This window comes from Aquarana catesbeiana, linkage group LG10, assembly GCF_042186555.1.
Source record: "Aquarana catesbeiana isolate 2022-GZ linkage group LG10, ASM4218655v1, whole genome shotgun sequence".
Classification (NCBI taxonomy): Eukaryota; Metazoa; Chordata; class Amphibia; order Anura; family Ranidae; genus Aquarana; species Aquarana catesbeiana.
In genome coordinates, this window is record NC_133333.1 from 201332957 (window position 1) to 201353570 (window position 20614).

General features: G+C 37.9%; 1 protein-coding gene across 8 annotated transcripts in view; it reads right to left on the minus strand.

The window, feature by feature from the left end:
- Positions 1 to 1416: 1416 nt before the first annotated feature.
- ZBTB16 (zinc finger and BTB domain containing 16) overlaps positions 1417 to 20614 on the minus strand; it is a 206433-nt gene continuing 187235 nt past the window's right edge. For all 8 annotated transcript variants that reach the window (XM_073603106.1, XM_073603113.1, XM_073603112.1 and 5 more), the window contains 2 exons: positions 10388 to 10555; positions 1417 to 9563 (listed from right to left, as the gene is read on the minus strand). In XM_073603106.1, coding sequence (XP_073459207.1) covers positions 9334 to 9563; positions 10388 to 10555 — 398 coding nt within the window. In that variant the 3' untranslated portion in view covers positions 1417 to 9333. The remainder of the gene's footprint in view (positions 9564 to 10387; positions 10556 to 20614) is intronic.

Sequence of the window (20614 nt, forward strand, 5' to 3'; positions counted from 1 at the left end):
GACAAGCCTAAACAGTTTCAATTTGTATGCATTCAGGCAGGCTCTTGCACCGTAGTTGTAGGTAAATCTAACAACAAAAGTTGTATAGTGTGTATCCAGCTTTATGAAGGCCTAGAAGGTATATTTCCTGCTCCTTCACTGCCTCCTGAGTGCAGGAAACCAACCTTCGGAAACTCCAGTTTTGAATGGTGCCTGTGTCATGACTGGACTCCAATAGAGGCAGCGAGAACTGCTGAGCGAGTATAACTTACTAGGGTGTGGCTATCGTCGGATACGATCACTTTGCTCTGAATGGGCAAAGGGACAGGGTCTCCAATTAGAGACAGCCTTCATTTGTCTTGTTTTTTTCTTCAGCATTTTAAAACATGTTTATTGTAGGCAGGAGTAGAACTTTATGACACAAAAGCTAGGACTTGGGAATTAATGTCTTTGTAGACCAAAAGTTGAATTCTAAAACCACATAAGCCTCCCTGCTAGTGTTAAAGCCCTGTCCACCTACTCCTTGGGTCAATAGGAATGTGCAAGAAGTGGGAAAAAGGCAGGAATTTTATAGTATCAAAAAAATGTTAAAGTATAACTAAATAAAACTTTTTATGCACATATTGGAGAGGGATTGGAGCACCTATTAGTTTTTTATTGCCATCTGTGTCCTTGTTAGGGATATTCATTCAATCTATTTGTCATGTTTACCATTATCATTAAGGCTGAGTTCACATATGAGCCGCATGTGGCTCACAGCAGGTGTCCGGTGCGTGCTGGTTCAGGTACAGGTCAGATTTCAACCCGAATTTTGGGCTGAAGTCCAACCTGAAAAAGACGCACAACGTTTTTCTGCCAAACGCACCAGACCTGCTGAGGAGATATGTGAACCAGCTCCATAGAGAGCCGGGCAAAATCTTCTGTTATTGCTAATTGGATGCGGAGATTCCGTATCCAATTCGCAATGGTGTGAACCCAGCCTGAAAGTAAAAGAAAAACCCAAATTCTGAGTTGTCCCCAGAAAATAGAGAGAGATCTTCCAATGAGAACACTTGTTTTACTGAGCCCCAATCAATTCCCTTGTTTTGCAGGGATTTTGCCTCACTTCCTGTTCTGAATATGGGACAGTAAATGAGGGTAAATTTCCCCAAAGTGGACACAGATGGCAAGCAAAGACCTGACAGGGGTTATAACCCTCCCCCTACTTTATCCAAAATAAAGTTTTGCCTTTAGTTCTACTTTAAGGATTAAAAACTTGGAGCACGTCGGGTTTCAAGGGTCCCATGACATTCTTGCAGAGTTCTGAAGGGACATTCTGGTGCCAGCATGTTTTAGTGTTTGGTAACGTTTCTTTTTGACAGGTACATTTCATAGAAACAAATCATACAAAGCCATTTCCTTATAAGAAAAGAAGACACAAACTTCAAAATACGAAAGTGACAGTGGAATTAACTTTATTCTAACTGCAGATTTAAGGTATACAACCAAACATTTGCTATTTTTGTTTTTTTTATGAGACTTATAAATAAAAATACAAAAAATGTTCACTACAAAAAAATTTATTTTACTGTTAGTAGGATGTAAAAAATATTTTCTTTGCTATACAAGGCACAAACTTCACTTAGTGACAATGTAGAGAGAAAAAAAATCCTGCAGCATTTTATTCAAATTTTTTTTCTCTATCAAAATGAAAAAAACAAAAAAACAAAACCCAAGAAGAGAGAATGAGAAACACCGTAGTTACAAAGAGATGCTCATCTACACAGCATGGCAAGGGAAAGTGGCACAGAGAGGGAGAGAGTCAGTAATGTAGCTATGCCCTCTTGAGAGTACTGCATATGCGCAGCAAAAAACAAAAACAAAAAAAACAAAAAAACGACTTTTCAAGAACAAAAATACAAGTTAACAAAAGCAATACGAAAACAAGAAAGGCAGAAGCTCATTAAGGTTTTGGCTATGTCCTTTAGCTTGAAATACAATTAACATAAGCTAGGTTTTGCCACATTCAGGATACAATTTAGTTTCTATCAAAGCAGATCACAGTGCTGCTTTCTAAAGCAAAACGGAACTCAGCATTTACAACTATATGTGTGGATTTAACAAAACAGGCAATACATACTACACATGGGTAACTCCAGTCTTATAACCACCCTCAATAACCACCAAAAATTTTACACTGGGACATTTGAATCACAAACTGACCTATAACCCTTGGGACTCCAAAAGAAGGAAGTACAAATTTGTACCTGAAACAAAGTCCATCACATGTGTTTAAGGCTATCACAAGGTTGAGGCTCTTGCTGGGGGTTTTAAAATTTGTATTACAATATGGAGAATATAACAGGTCAACTTGCAATGGTTCAAGCAAGAGATACAAGAAATCCGTGGATGATTTAAGCTGGCAGAAAGCATTTATAATATCAGGTTTGCTTTGGAAGGCCACTTAAAACTGCTGACAGCCAATAGGATAAACTACAGATATCCTCAAAATGTAGGATTTTGATTGGTCAGCAAAGACATATCAACACTACCAGCAATAATTCCTGGTTGTTTAAATCTGTCACATCCATTTACAAGCAAACTGGGTATAGTTTGATCAGTTAAAAGAGCCCCAATAATACGTGGAGGTTCATGAATATACCAAGTCGTCAAGGAAACCTTAGTCATCTGACATAAAAATGCTTTATATTTATTTGATAGCCATGGTTAACAACCAGACATAACATGGCATCGGGGCAACTACAAAATGTAGAACAAATTTTCTTCTCCATAGAGGTTTTAAAACAACTCCTAGAGATTCTCAGTCATCCAGTGTCTTTCTGATGTACTTTAATGATAGAATCATACATACATTATGACGACACTAGAATTTAATAAATGCAAAAAAAAAAAAAAAAAATTAAGGCTGATGTAGGTTCTCTTCAGTAGCTTATTTTACAAATCAAATATGAGAGAAGCCATGCCAAGTCAGAAGTTATATATTCATAAATATATATATATATATATATATATATATATATATATATATATATATATATATATATATATATATATTTTTTTTTTTTTTTTTTTTTTCTTAAATTAGGAACATACATGGCAAACAAGGGTGTTTCAATTTGTGCTTATAAAGTAAGGGCAACAACACCACCCAATTTCCCCCCTGTCCTCCACAGTACTGTACTACCTAACACCAGATTGATTGCTCATCCGATAGGAGAAATGCCCCAATACGAAAACCATTACACTACCTAAATCATATAGACCTAATGACCTACTTGGTCAGATTTGTTTATATTTCAGAAAGCGGGTGTACAAGTAGTGTAGCACCTAGCTACACTATTAGCTTTCAAAGCACATAATGGCATAATGATGTAATCCAATTGATTGGGCAATACCTTCACAGCTCTTTATTAAATGCTTAGCTCCATTGTTACCATGGGACAACCAAGATTCTTTGCAGGGCTTCTAAATGAAAACAAAAGGGATGCCGAAGCCCAAGGATATAAAAAAGGGAGAGAACAGAACATGTGAGTTGTAAAAACAATCACTTTAGTACTAGTGGTACTCAGCATAAACTGCACAACTAAGCATTGGTTTACAGCCACTATAATTACATAAGCCTCTTTCAGTCAAGTTCAGCTAAAGCAAGGATTCAATGGGTTGTACTCAATATAGAACACCACACTACAGACCAAGTAGGTGAATCTATTTTACTCTGCAGCAAAATCTGGCTTTATGGTTACATTTGTTTTACACCTTATATGAGCCACTGTTTTGTTAAAAATAAAGATATAATAAAGAATAAAGTCCGGAAAATAAAAGAAGACAGGGAACATACAGAGAAGAAAGGAAAAAAGGTATTGTAGGCAACATAACCAGTAGGCACCCAATAAACTTAGGCAGAGGGTGCTGAGGTAGACTTAACATTTAATCATTTTCGATGCAGGTCAGGTAGACAAGGAAATGCCAAACCAACCAGCAAAAAAAATGGTCAAAACCTATTGATAAAACACTATAGTTTATTATTTTATTTTTTTCTTGACTTCTATTAATTTACTTCTGACAGCAATTGCGACTGGCACTTGTGCTGTTATAACACGGAGGCAAGCAGAAGAAACAGAGTCAAAAAAAAAAATAAAAAAAAAAAAAACACAAAAAACAAAAAAGGAAAAATCAAAAAAAAACTTAGAAAACAGGAGAGGGCAAAGGAAGTAATTTTGCTAGGTCCCTCATGGCAGTTGGTCCATAATGCTACAATAATTGTGCACATAAAATATATATGGACAGATTATTTTGCTGTTTAACCAGGCCTCTTACAGAGCAGAGCACATGCAAAACACATCATGAGAAGTACAGCAAAGACAATAGAGCAGACAAAATCCTTTGGACTGACCAGGGGTGGCACCGTGGGTAATGTAAACCGAGTCAATGGAACAGCTTAGATTTTGAAATTTGTTAAAAGACTAGGATCTACAACTATGGTAGTTGAGATAATCATAGTTAATCGTTACGTTCTGCAGCAAAAGTACAATTCCTTGTTCATAAAGAGAAGTGTCTGTTGTGCACATTACCTTCCTGGTGTATGCTTATGACTTCCATCATTTTTTTTTTTTTTTTTACAGAGCAGTGCAGCACCCAGTTAGATATTGACTGTTATCAAGTGGTTTTTATTTTAAACCCCAGAAGCTGATTTCCGATTCGCCTTAGTGCTACGCTGCCCAGTAAGTATGACAAAATTAGCTTTCGCCTATATAGCCTTTTAACTGAATAAAGCAGTATTGTCATACTTTTTGCATTTTTGATACTCCTTTTTAGTTACGTTACATAATTGTCATCCTTTTAAATTATGTTTTAGATGACAAAACTAAATTGTGAATTTTGAGATCTAAACAGACCAATTACCAGGAATGAAATCTTAAATGATATGTAAGTGAGAATAAGAAGTCATTGCTTGGACAAGCCAATAACAGCCATCAAAACAGAATACACTAAGAAGTGGATATTAGCCTATTCTATAAGCAGAGTCTCCCTAAATTTTAGGAGCAGACAGTCACATTTTAAAAAAATCAATACGTTTTGGTTGGTCTATTAGCATGTATGACTACTGAAACATTAGCAACTAAGCCACTCCTGGCCTAAATCCAAAAAAATGCTGCTTTTTTTTTTCTTTTACAAGTAGAACAATAATGATATACTGCAGCAGACTTTTTATACATACATATTTTGTAGCTGACACCATTGCTGCTTTTTTATTTTTTTCTTTACATTTTATTTTAATTAAAATAAAAAAAATGTTGAGGCACAAAGAATAAAGTAGCCTTTTCTCTGTCAACATACAGCTGGCATTGATAAGAACAGAAAACACTACGTTACGGTTTGAGGTTAAATGAAGAGATCTGGGATTTCAAACAGATTACAAATGAATGCAATTCATGATCTTGCAGCACTGATAAATGCTCCATATCAAGTCTGTTTAATAACTTGGTACATAAAGCGAGGTTACACTAATCTGCTGTGGACAGTGATGTGACAGCCTCAAATTGGCATTATTATAACTGTTAATGTTGCAATATGTATGTACAGTATAATACTGACTTGAAGTAGGGGATATAAGGTCTTCCAATCGGATAACCTTTGAAGACACTTTTGGCTAGGTCTTCACTTAGCAGGCTCTTTTTCCTAGAAAAAGTATTAGTACAGGGGAAAAAGTTTACCCAAACCAATGGAAAAAAAACCAAACAATCCTCAGGAGGTTGAAACAAGGAATTGCAACCTGCAGCAGTTCCCAGTTAGTCAGCAAAACAGGAAGCAAAGGAAAGTTCCACAACAGGGATAGCCAAAAAAAAAAGTTTTGGCCAGAGTTAAGCGGTTAACTTTCACATGCAACAAGATAGCTATAGGAAACAGCTCACTCATAGGACCCACTAGCTGTAGTTTTTTTAAAAACCTTTTTTAATGGCTGTAATTTATACGAATCAGGAACTAGAGGGGCAATGCACACTAATAACACAGCAAATTATTTCAGTGCCCTGCTTTACGATATCAAATTAATTAGAAAGATGGAGTATTTAATATGTTTTTTGTCCAATATAAAAGCAGATGTATACTGAAAAAAAAAGTGTCAAATATTTTAAAATGTAGCCTTTATGGTATAGGAAAAAACGTCCAAGAAAGGTTATAAAAACAAAAATTTAGTGACTGGTCAAGAAGAAATGTTGCCATTAGCATACCTTCCTGCAGAAGCCCCATGCGACCAGTGCCTTAAGTGTCTTACAACCCAGTAAATTATGTGGGATTTCGATTATTGCAGCAATAAGTTTTTTCAGCTGCTTCTTTACCTTTCCTTACATCAGATAGGCCAAATTTTTTCTCAGTATATTTCCACTTTTCCTTCTTGGGTTTTAAGGTACAAAACATATTGCTCTAAAATAGGACTTTAGAATCAGGGTGTCTCTCCATTTTACATGACATCTATAAATTTTGCTTTACAGACAGAATGGAAAAAAAAAAAAAAAAAAAAAAAAAAAAAGGCATGTTCTAGAAAGTCCAGTAAAAAATTAGAGGAGACAATACACCAAAAAGCGTAAGCAGTGTTTACATTCCCACACCAGCAGAAGCAGAGTCTCTGATTAAGCACAATACTGTATGACTTTCAATACAACTGAGCACGCAAGGTACTTATTGACCAGGCGTGCATACACGCGTACACACACACATACACACAGAGTCCTGTTCACGTTACAAAAAAATATATATAGGGCCAAAACTGACAAAAAGACTAACAAATATTACAAAAATATCACAACTTTGCAAATATTTGTCCTGCCCCTTGTAATGTTTTTGTTTTTCATGTGTGAGGAGGAGAAAGTTCAGAGCAGAACCTCAGGGAAGGGATATATATATAAGGTTGTTGCCATTTGCTTTTCTGGATCAACTTTTAATCCCTTATTCCCTGTGTATGATGAGGAAATCCATCAAGCATTTTGCCTTGAAGATTTTGGCTGGCATTCATCTGTTACTGTACGAGTCTGCATTGGTACATACTGCAAAAAAATATATATAATGTATATCTGCCAAGAAATTTTAATACTTTAATCACCTTCACATTATGAATTTTAAACAAAAAAAAAGAAAAAAAAAAACTAAATTTTCTATTCACAAATTCAAGTTTAAACCACAGATCCTTCACTCACCCTCCCACTACCCCTTAGAGCTACAATAAAATGTCTCTAATATGGGGTGCCATTTGAACCAATCACACTGGATTTTTCAGTAAGAGGATGCAAAGCACAATGGGATGTGCCAAGTGTACAAACATGCAGCAACCAATCAGTAATCACCTCTCAATAGAGCCTACTGCAAATCTGATGGGCCACTGAAGGTCACTGTACCTTGCATGTCTATCTTGCTCTTCTCAGCCTTACTGAACAAGCCCAAAAATGGCTCTTGGCATTTCAAATGGCAAAAGACGACAACAGCAGTATCTTAGCCCTTTGTACAACAGAGGTCAAAATAGAAAAACCACTCTGCAGTAAAGAAGGTTAAAATGTCTCTTCTGCTTTTCCCCAATAAGGCTATCTACCATATTATCCCTCTAAACCAATTATATTTATTTTTATATATAAATGCAGCTTAATCACAAAAACAGCAAGAAATAAAAATGAGATGAAAACGATAGCATTTAAGCATAACATAAGATTAACATGGAACGGCAATAATAATAAAAAAAAAAATATTAACCCATTCGCTGTCAGAGGGACCTATAAAGCATTGTTACATGTGTTGTAGGCACCTCTTGCAGCATACAGGTTAAGAGGTAGCTTTTATGAATGTAAAAAAAAAAAAAAAAGCCCAAGCATTACGCAAAAGGGCCGTGTCAACCCTAGATTGAATACCATATTTGGTACAGAAAAAAAAAAATTAAAATAAAAAAAAAAAAAAAAAAAAAAAGGACACATTGTTTCATCCTGCCCACTTTGTATTTGGCACATTCCTTTCCTACATTGTGTCTTATGGAAACAAAATGCCTTAAATTAGGCACTGGCAAATATGAGGTCATCAAAAAGAAATCAAAAATTCAAGTACAATGTGCTAAACAAAATTAAACAGACTATGTACATAGAAGCAGCTCCCTATTAAATTTGACCTCTGTGAAAACGTACTGACTCACAAGAGGATGCTAGGAATTCATTTTTTTCAGATGCGAAGAAAGGGGAAACAAGCAAATGAATCAAACACATCCATTAACTTGGCTATTACATAGGTAAAGGGTTGCCCTTTATGCTCTTAGAACCAATTTTTTTAGCCACAGATGAAAATTGAACTTTATCTGCTGCCTTGCATATCTCTCAGGACCTAATAGACCAGTTTTCCTGTGGTCAGTACACACACGCTGACAAATTTTTCGATCAGCTAAATTCACCAAAAATGGTGTCGCCATCTTTGCTAATAATTTTCCTTCCAAATGAAAGTAAATATTTTCCAAAGTGCTCCACTTCATATTTTTTATAGCCACCACAGCAAGTCACTGACTCCTTTACTGTACTTTGACATAGAGAAGCTTAGGGAATGACAATGTTGCATACATACGGACTGTACTGTGAAAAAAGAGACTAGCAGTGGACTAAAAAAAAAATTGAAGACAAACTTTTAATTTGAGGTTCCAAACCCCTTCAGTGCTACAAAAAAAAAAAATACCGGATGGTATTACAGGTTATGCTCCACACTAGAGCAGGATACTTTCTTAAACAATCCAGCTTACTCGGCTAGGTCATTTACATTAACAGCTGGATCCAAGGAGCATTAAACAAATTATTTCATAAATTTCAAACATTTTAAAAAGTCTCTAAACAAGTCTTTGGATGGCATTTGAATCATCTCAAAGACCTATGGATGACTAATTTGAAATCAACGTGACCCCCAAAATGGTAGATACACACTCCCTATCAGTACCTAAAAGATTACAGATTTAGTATTGGTGAATATCCCCTCACCAGCAGGAACAGACAGAACATATTTTGCCCAACGCACATTTACATAAGGACTTTGTAGTCATGGAGAAAATCTTTTATACACAAGTTACTCCAAACAATTACATGTTCTTCAAAATTAAGCAAATATTGGATTTATTTGGAAACTGGGATAGATTAATGCCATTTGCAAGATTATTTAATCTTATCAGTGAGCACACATTCAAACCCAAAAAAGAAAAGCAGCAAATGATCCCATGAGAAGGCCAAAAATGGGAGGATGTGTTTGATTTCTTTGCTTTAAAGTGGATTTTCAACATGTCTATTGCTCAGCTCTCCCCATATTACGGTTTCACCTCTCCTACAAACATATGAACTTATTTTACTACACATAACACAAATACAAGTAGGTCTTTTCAATTCTCCAGTCAGCAGGGATATCCTCAGGTTTGTGACTCTTCATGTGCTTCTGCATGGCAGATAGGCTGGGACAGTATTCGAGGCAGATGGTACATTGATAAGGTGAGGCTCCATTGTGGGTCCGGAGATGTTTTATCATAGCAGAATAATCTCGAGAACGCTGGTGACACAACTTGCACTCAAAAGGTTTCTCGCCTGAGAAAATCAAAAAGATGGTGAAAATCATAATTTGCTCTGGTGAATTTCTGCAAGTTTTGGAACCATGCAGTTTAAGATCATTCATTTGCAGGCTAGTCATGCAGGGAGATCTAAGGTTTGGTAACTTCCAAAGGTTTTCTACAACCATTAGTAAGAATTATACCAGATTTTTCATTCATAAGCAGTTTTTAACCAAGACGATTAGTTATTTATGCAGCCTACAAAAAATCCAACGTGCCCTTTTTGTAGGGTTCAAGAGCAAGACTTATTGCAAATAAAAGTTTATGACTAAAGAAGAGAAAATATATCATAAGTGATCCTTGTTTATTTTAATTGCTGGGGCAGCAGCTTCAATAACAGATTTTTTAAAACCGCATACACAAAAAGAAAGAAGAAATAATAATGCATGTGACGGTGTACCTTCTTATATTCTTATTAAAGGGTCAGTCCAAAGAAAACATCACATCTCCTAGGACTAGATCTTTGCTCCCAAATTTTTCAGAACTAGCCATTTGTTGCAGATATTACTGGTTTTCTCTCTCCCTGGGTATTGGGACTTCTTACTACACAGGGATACTAGACACTTCAAAATAGGGCACCTGAGACCTAACACTCGTTGGATGAGTGACCCTACATCTACCCAATTGGTTTTGGAGTGGGCTGATCCTTTAAGCAGTACAGATAATTTTTAAATACCCTCATCTTTTAGGTTTTTTTACAGCAGTGTTAATTTCTGGACCACATTTTTCCCCCTCAGTAAACAACCCCATATTTACTATATGTTCTGTCCCTACACAGAAGAGCTCTATAATAAAATGTACCTGTATGAACTCTGTAATGTGTTTCCAGTTGGTGCTTGAGACTGAACTTTTTCCCGCAGCCATTACACTCATAGGGCTTCTCCCCTGTATGGATACGCTTATGGCCCTTCAGCGTACTTTCATCCCGGAAACAGCTACCACAGAACTCACACTCGTATGGATGATCACCTGAAATTACAAACGTTCATTCGTTACATTTCTGTGGTTCTAGATTAAAAGTGAAACTTCAGCTTTATTGCAAAGAAAAAAAAAAATGGACATAGCAAAGAAGCGCATCTACACCCAAAAATAAAAGTGTAATATTTTGCACCTTACCAGTGCTTAGATTTGCTGACTGTATTCCTTTAATAAATACCTTGTTTCTACATTCCTGCCAGCAAGTCTATTATCTTCCTAACTTCTTTTAACAGACCAAGCTGTCCAGGAAAAGTGGTAGTTAGATGGCTGAGACAAACCATTTAACACTGACAGAAGAGTTGACAATGGTCTGCTTTTTTTTTAGTTAGTTAAAACATTTATCTCTAAGAAAAATAAAAAAATAGGTTTCTCCTAACTGCTTAAGAAGTGTTAGTTGGAGCGAGGTTTAATTTGTTGTTCACTCACAAAGTCCATCCAAATCTAATAATGCAATTAACACTACCCTCTCCAAAGACTGACAATGTTACTGTCCAAGGATGGTTAAGTTGCCCTTCCAAAGCTTGTGGGAGTGAGTGTAGCCACCCCAAGATGGGGCAAAAAAGAATAAAGAAACTGACACAGTCTCCACATGTAATGATTGGTAAGCTAGCTGCAATACATTAAAGTATAACAAAAAAAAAAAAAAAAAAAAAAAAAAAAAAGTTTTGTTTTTAAAGTTTTGGATAAGAGTGGAGAGGGATTAGAAAACCTGTCAGGTTTTAGTGGCCCCATTAAAAGATTCACCCTCTCTATTTATCCAGTTTATCATTATCATTGGAAGTAAAAGAAAACCCCACATTTTGGTTTGTCCCCAGAAAAGTACGAGGAAAAACCTTCCAATAGGGATACTGGTTCTGGCGACCTGGATGGACCACAAAGAATTCCCTTAATTTGCAGGTATTCTTATAGGGCGTACACACGGTCGGACTTTGTTCGGACATTCCGACAACAAAATCCTAGGATTTTTTCCGACGGATGTTGGCTCAAACTTGTTTTGTCTACACACGGTCGCACAAAGTTGTCGGAAAATCCGATCGTTCTAAACGCGGTGACGTAAAACACGTACGTCGGGACTATAAACGGGGCAGTGGCCAATAGCTTTCATCTCTTTATTTATTCTGAGCATGCGTGGCACTTTGTCCGTCGGATTTGTGTACACACGATCGGAATTTCCGACAACGGATTTTGTTGTCGGAAAATTTTATCTCCTGCTCTCCAACTTTGTGTGTCGGAAAATCCGATGGAAAATGTCCGATGGAGCCCACACACGGTCGGAATTTCCAACAACACGCTCCGATCGGACATTTTCCATCGGAAAATCCGACCATGTGTACGGGGCATTACTCTGTTTGGCTATGGGACAGGAAATGAAGGTAAATCTCTGAAACGGCACACAGAAGGGGAAAAATAAATAATAAAAAAAAAACAATCTGACAGGTGTTTATGAAAAAAAGTTTTGCCTTTAGTTCTACTTTAAATTTTTGTTTTTATGCTTTAATTTCCTAAATGCATCCAAGATGCAATAGAACATTAGGCATTCATCTTTCTTATGAAATGAGGGAAGAGAGTAATTAAAAAGAGAAGGCAAGGTTTTAAAAGAGACCAAGGCTGCCACCCATCTCGGCGGCATTCACACACATTTTCAGCTCATAAAATGCTTGTAAAACACATGAAAAATTGCCTGAAAAAACACCCAACAAGAAAAATCCCATTCATTTTAATGGCACCTGTCCACATCGGACTTTGTCAACTGAAGCAAAACTCCTGAAAAACGCGTTAAGGTCAAAAAAGAACATGAGCTTCTTTGGGGCAGGCATTTTTACATTGATGACCTGCACAAAACCGCGGTACAATTGCGCAACTTTGAAACGCTCAGGTGTGAATGCAGCCCAAGGCCCTTTTCACACTACTGCGACCTCAAAGTGCCACGATTTTGATGCGATTTGAGGGAATGCCTGTGTAAACTTGAGGTATATAGACCTCAACTCGCATGAAAGTCAGACCAATGTAGTATGGGGACTACTGGGAAGTCGTCACGACTTGAAGTCACACATATATGAATGGTTATCATTAGAAACCATGGGAAACGACTTGTCATGCGACAAGTCGCACAAGTGTGAAAGGGGCCTAAGGCAAAGAGTTTGTGAATCTCTACACATTTCTATAATTTGGAGAGGCTTTGGATGCCTCCTGCAGAAAGTGAAGAGCACTGAAGTCTACTAATTCAAGTGTGGAAGCTCATCACTAGTGCAACATGATGACACAGAAGCTCACATTGATATCTTTGGATTTGTATCATCTCTGTCACAGCTTTAAAAAGGAAAAAACACAATTCTTGTTGCATGGCTAGGTTTGCTCCACTACTGTATCTATGGAAGGAACCATGGTTGTCACACTAGGCTGGACATTTCTGGCTTTGCCCATTTCTATTACATGGAAGATGAAAGGGTTAGCAGTTTACAGAAAAAAGGAAAACATTGTTCCCTTCTTCCAGTTTAGTTCAGTTCACTAAAAATGACAGGAAACATTTTTGGCAAGATTAGGTATTTTCTGTACTTGCTGAAAATGTTCTTAGCCTGAAAACATGAAAACGAATGTAGCTGTCAAGTTTACGCTGCAATTTATTACAATTAGTTCATGGGTTGAGATACATTTTAATCATCAGCTATAGATACATATTCTATAGTGTATTTTACATTACAGTTTTATATAAATATGCATGTATTTACACACAGAGGCGTTTTAAGCGGTTCTAAAGGCTTTTTACCTTAACGCTTTTCTCTGCATTCAGGTTACAAAAAAAACACAAAAAAGAAAACCACCACTCACTTCAAATGTTGCTTCCCCCAGCCCCCCAAAATACTTACCTGAGCCCAATCTCGATCCAGTGCTGTGCCCAAGAGCAGTGGCTCGCTCTCCTCACAGGACAGGGGGGAGTCATTGGTTCCTGCTGCTGTCAATCAAATCCTGTGATGAGGGAGCAGGGGGTGGGGACGAGCTGCGTTGACTGTGGATGAAGGCAGTGTGGCCAGGGATTGAGCCTGCACAAGTGCCCCCTTAGAAAGTGGCTTACTATGGGGGCACTCGCTGAAGAGAAGAGTAGCAGCCAGGAGTGTTGGCAGGGAGCGAGGAGGTTTAGGGCTGCTCTGTGCAAAACCATTGCACAGAGCACGCAAGCATTACCTTTTTTTTTTTTTATAAAAAATAAAAAAAAGGTTTAGAATCACTTTAAGTTAGATTCATGCAAAGTAGGTTACAAGTGAAAAAACCCTTACAGCTCACTCTAGATGTTTAGAGAGCATAAAGCTGATCACACATATTAATATCAGTCTATGTACAGTAGTAGTTCTGTGCATTACACAAACATACACAGAACTTAAGTGGCACACATCCTTTCCAGCAGTCAGCCAAGTCTGGTGACAGAAAATATAATAAAGAGGGTGACAGGCCCGTGGCTCCTTATTTATGTCAGAAGGCAGAGCAAGGACAATAAAACCAGATTGATCACCGCAGCCCCAGCTCATGAATATTTAAAATATTACTGATTCCACTTGTCACTGTAATTGCAATTTTCTGCGGGCTGCGGATCGGAGGCCCTTGCGTTTACGGCGGGGGAACAGGGGCGCCTGTATTTTTTCCTCGGCCAGCCTGCCAAGCGTGTAATGTTCTCGTTGCTTCATACATTTTCTCCGACTCCCAGAGACTTTAAGTCATCCACAATGACCTACGTTTTTTCATTATCCTGGTGTCAGGCCGCGGCTGTGCCTCTGCATAAATTGTCCTCCTGGTTACATGTGCTCTATCTACTTGTATTCTTTTATTACACTCCTTATTTCCAACTGCAAAACTATAAACACTTGATTAAAAAAAAAAAAAAAAAGGCAGGGAAAAAAAAAAATAAAAAAAAAAAAAGGGGGGGAAAAGACCTCGCCAGCCATGAATATGCCAGAAAGGGTTACGCACTGCTGCGAAATAATAAATTGAGCTCCTTATCTATTTAATAAGTTTAATTCTTAATAGACTCCCAATACATAATTGAGCGTAAGCAATGCATAATCGGCCTCTTGTGAGGAAGCAAGAGTTTGACACGTGTTTAGTCTGTGTACGAGCTGCATAAAGCAGACAGAGGTAAACAGCAATGGACTGCTACAAGATACATAAGCAAATAGGCTCATTGATACAGTCAAGGCTGTATTTTATAACATTATGAAATCTATGTCGATAGAAAGCCTGAAGGCTGGCACTAACATACACATAAAAAAAAAAAACAAACACACAACATTAATACATTTAAATGAATATAACAAATAGCCGCAAGTCACAGTTGTGTTCATGGCATGAAGAGTGAATGTGCTTGTGGAAGTACATTCAATTTGCATTACACATGGAAGCATAGTAGTAGAATGCATTACCAAGAGGCCAAATCCCAAATTAAAATGTGGTCTCTGTTTTTACTAAAACGGAATAAAAGCTAACCAAACCTCAAAGCATTCAAAACATTAGATCTGAAAATACAGTATTTTAAAGACAAGGACTGTCTAGTTGGGAGTGATATTGCTCAACACAAAGGACTTGCTCTCCTAGGAAGTTAAAAAAAAAAATAGACATCTACCACTGTTAAAGCAGAACTAAGCCCATTGATATAATGGTTGTACAAAACAGATTACATTCAAGGCATGCCATGAAAAACTGTCACATTTGCTTATGTTCTCAATCGCACTATAAAGCTATCAAATAGCTGGTGTCATAACTGATCACATGTTCAACACCATGGCAACTGCCATCAGACGGAGGCTAAAATGGTAGCCCAAGTGGCTGTTTAGTTCTGTAAAGCTCCCTAATAGAAAAAAAAGCTAGAAGACTTTAAAAAAGGTACCAAGTCACAAACTAGTTTTATTAGGAAAAATATATTTATTCAACCAATAAAAAGGGGAAAACGAAACATTTTTTACAATCCCATATTCACAGTTGATCCAGAGCAGTGTTTCTCAACTCCAGTCCTCAAGACGCCCCAACAGGTCATGTTTTCAGGATTTCTCTCCGATGAAACGGCTGTGGTACTTACGAAGGCGGTGAAACTGATCAAATCACCTATGCAAAAATCATGGTAAGCCTGAAAACATGACCTGTTGGGGAGCCTTGAGGACTGGAGTTGAGAAACACTGATCCAGAGGAATGCAAAAAAAAAAAACAGCAAAACATGATCCAATTTGCTCCAGCAGGGGAAAAAAAAAATCCTTCCTGATCCTCCAAAAGACAATCGGATAATCCCTGAATCAACTTTACCTATAATTGTTAGTATCCAGTTATATTATGTACATTTAGAAAATAATCCAGGCTTTTTTTAAAGCAATATACTGAGCTGGCCAGAACCAGCTTTTAAGGGAGTCTATCCCACATTTTCACAGCTCTTACTGTGAAGAAACCTTTCCGTATTTAGTATCAAATACTCTAATGTTCTAATACTCTAATGTTCCTCTAGACTTAAAGAGTGCCCCTTTGTCCTCTGTGATGACCTTAAAAGTGATTAACTTAACACTAAAAGTTCACTAAATGGACCCCTTTCGTATTTTTACATGTTGATCATATCTCCCCCTTAATCTCCTCTTCTCTTAGATTTTGAAAAGGAAAACTAAAAATTGTGTTTTTTTTTTAAATATAACTAGTTTATGGACTTGGTACCTTTAAAGTCCCTTCACTTTTTTTTGAATGGTTGGGGAGCTTAATGTATTTAATGTGCACAATGTGGTACCTTTAACTAGGCCTATATTGTCTTCTGTGATGCCTTGGGGATCCCAGTAGACTTTTTTTTTCTCTATTCTCCCATAGTGAGCCCAGGCTGATTTTTGCTTATTAATTGTTGGTCATTTTAATAGAGAAGATTCTGGTTTTGTATCTTATTGCAACCCAAATGAATGGGTAATGCGCTCAATTCATTTTGGAAATCTCATTAACAAAATATTACCCCCCCCACCCCAAAAAAAACCAAAAAAACTGCAGAAATAAAACAAACCAACTGGGTTTGTTGCAGTGACTCAAACTGTAGACACTTTAAAGTGCAATAATTTCTTGCCCTACAAGTGCCTCCTGCTATATACACTTTTGAAAACTCTCTAAATGGGTACAATATCCAGGGTGGTCCTCCTGATCCTGGCATCATTATATATAGTTAACGACCCACAAGGAGTGTATCAACCAATAAAACTAGATCTAAACTAAAAAAATGGACACCCAAGATGAACCATACATGATGGGAGAAACACTTGATCGTGTAGAGAAGGAAGATAGCCACCACCGACACCTGAATAAACTGCCTCTTACCCTCCTCTTTAGACCCTTATTACAGGGGTCAGATGGGCCTTGGATACAATTAAACCTTGATCACCAACGATGAGTAAACCAGGCAAGGTGTACATGGACAATCGGCTCTCCACAATGCGTTCTCAATGTTCTTGGGGGATATCGCTGGCACTTTTTTTCCGGCTTCTTCCACGTGTCAGGCAGCGGCAGTCTGTCACCTCTCCTAAGATCAGGAGATAGGGTCCCGATTTTAGGACAGGTGACAGACTGCCACAGAGGAGGGTAAGAGGCAGTTTATTTGGGTGTCAGTGGTGGCTCTTTTCCGTCTCTACACGATCAAGTGTTTATCCCATCATGTATGGTTTATCTTGAGTCTTCATTAAGGAATCATTACCTTAATGGCACCTTTTTTGTATATCGTTTTTATTGTTAATCAATTTTGTGCTGGCTGCTTAAGGGATATATTAATTTATTTATTCATTGTCTCATTCAATCTATATAGTATTTCAACTAGTGCAGGTATTTTTATATTATAAAACTGGACAGTTTGACAGGGAAGAAAGGATAGCAAAGGATAGCCCTCACAGAGTTTAAAGCGGTTGTATACCCGCAAAAAAAAAACAACCTGTAAGGCAAAGGCATAATGAGTTAGTATGCAACTCATACTAGCTCATTATGCAATGAAATACTTACCTTAGAACAAAGCGCCAGCATCACCTCTCGGTCATGGCTGAGAGAGCTTACATATTCCCTCGGCATTTCCTCCGCGTTTGCGGCTCCAGCACTGCGAGTGGCCAGAGCCATGACGACGTCACTCCTGCGCATGCACGCGGGAGTCCTCTTTCCGACACCATCCACTGGACCTTCAGAGCGCATGCGCCGCTGTCCAGCGGCTGCATGCAAGGTGAATATCTCCTAAACTGTGCAGGTTTAGGAGATATTCATTTTACCTACAGGTAAGCCTTATTATAGGCTTACCTGTAGGTAAAAAAAAATGTGAAAGCGGGGTGTTTTAAATGAACATCCGGCAGATATAGATTACCTTTATTAAACATACTGGTAGTTGTTTACTTTTTTAGCACATCAACTTGGACAGAAATGTGGATGTGCCATTACAGACTTTTGAAAATGCCAGTTGCCTGGCTGCCTCTAGCTTTAATAGCTTAGGAGTCACTGACCTGGAACAAGCACGCAGATCATAAGTTCAGTGATGTTAAAATTCCCCCATCTGTATACTTGTTTTGTGTCTTAGGAATACTGAAGTCACTGGATCAATTTGAAAACTAGGAAACACTTGTTTGCAGCAGGTCAGCAACATTGGTCTTAATTTTCTCTGTCATTTTAGTATTTATTTATTAATTTTTTTTAAACACAACATTTTCTTTGGCAGAAAAGGCGCAATACTTGTGACCCCATCATCCCTTTTTTCCACAGTTAATATGATAGTATATGAAGAGTTCCACTAAATCAATGCCAGGAGGCTGACAGTGGCTTTGCTATCAAACACAGCTGCTAATGTTAAGCACACAGACTGGGCACGCATGCTGAAGACACCTCCTGCATTATTAATGAAAGCACGCGCCACTCTGCAGCACAAGACTAGGAGGGGGGGGATCAATCGTCTACCCATTACACCTTCCACCCTCCTTATCAGAGAAACTGGTCAGGCTCTGGCCAGTGGTGACTTATGCAAAAGTTGCTTAAGTGTTTTCACACAGTCCTTTTTCTGTCACCGACAGGTCTAGTTCTATATGTGCTCATTTGTTCTGACAGGGGTTGCTGTTCCTTTTGCTGTTAATATGAGATGTCTATGGGAAAAGTAATACCTTCTAATCATTAAAGAGCAGCAATCGTGCATACATAGACAGGACTCTAAAATAGATGTTTTCCATAGAGTGGGTAATAGTCAGAATCTGTTTTTTGGCAGTCTGTGTCCTAACTGGGGAAATGTCCCCTCACTTAATGTCCTGCTGATACCAGAACAAGAAATTCGGGGCCAGGAGATGCATAGTAATAAAAACATGATGCTAGGTGTTCTTATATCTCCCTGCTCTATTAAATAAATGTTTTTCTTGAGCTTTCTGTACTCATTGAGGATATGTCCCATCATTTCCTGCCCTTCGTATACCCTGTAATCAGGAGAGAGAGCGAGGATAAGTGTTACCAGTAGGGATAGGATACACATGGCAGTAAAAATCCCAGAGGAACACTAACCCTTACCTGCCCTATCCAAAACAAAAGCAAATGGTCTGGCTTGAGTTGGGCTTTAAGAGGCAGTATTAAAGAAAAGGCAATGCGTAGGCTGCTATATGTTGGCCTATTCTGAAATACCAGTAGTTTGGCTTGTTTGCTGAACCCACCCCTTTCATACGTACATCACTGACCCAAAAAGACGTATACGAAAGAGGACCTTTTCTCAGACCTCACATGCTGCATGCTTGCCAGGGACTCAAAGCACTGAAGGCAAGAACAGTCCATTTACCAAGCTAGATGCTCTTCCCGCTATAGGTGTATGGGATTGTATGATTCTTTTAAATTTTTGTATTGGTTGAACTAGATGGACTTGGATGAGTCTTTTTTAAACCTAACTATGCAACTAAATAAGGGGTAATTAAAGGAAACAGCATTACATGGAATTTTACCATTTTCATTGCTTTTTACAAACTATCAATGGCATTCCTATGGGGACACTTACTGGGCATACATGGTCACAATATGTATGGTGCTATATTTGCTCGGCCATAAAAATCTAATAATGGGCAAATATAAAAGCCTATTATTATTAAGGTTCTTCTATAGTGCCGTCAATTTACACAGCGCTTTACATATACATTGTACATTCACATCAGTCCCTACCCTCAAGGAGCTTACAAACTAAGGTCCCGAACTCACATTCATATACTAGGGCCAATTTAGACAGAAGCCAATTAACCTACCAGCATGTCTTTGGAGTGTGGGAGGAAACCGGAGTACCCGGAGGAAACTCACACAAGCACAGGGAGAACATGCAAACTCCAGGCAGGTAGTGTCCTGCTTATATAAATCAGTCATGGATTAAAAGAAAAAAAAAAAAAAAAAGTAATACATCAGGCTCTAGTGTGATAATTATTACCGGTCCAGCCAACTCTGAAAGGAAGGCAAAGCAAAACGTTGACTTCACTCTCCGTATACAGGCTGTGGTAGGTCTTAGACCAGGCAGTCTGGTAGGGGTGCCTGGATCACAAAATTGGCTTAACAGAAATACAAATCCTCATGGCAAATTAAGCATTTTCCATATCTGCGTTTCAACTGTTTATCTAGCTGTTTGCCTGGAGTCCAACATTATAAGCATTCTTAGTGTGTTAAGTTCCCCACATGTAAGAATATTACCCGATTTCTCCTTACTGCATTTTACTGTGTATATTTGACTTTTCTTGCTAGAACATTTACTTGAGCAATTAACATATTCAATATGGGTGAATACATTAAATGCACCATTTTACATTTGATGTTGATAATTCCATGGATGACACTCGCATTGTTTTGCTTCTCCAACAAATGCCACAGTAATATGACCATCTTCGTGAACTGACAGACTGTATTTGAACAGATCATTGTACTACCACCAAAATGCTTCATCTGTAAGCCTTTGACTAAAGTGATTGTCCAAGGAGCCTATAATGTATGTATAGCCAAAACTTTTTTTTTTTTTTTTTAACTGCCTGTTGCATCTCCTGGACAAGTAGAGGAATATCTCCCCAATATAAAGGC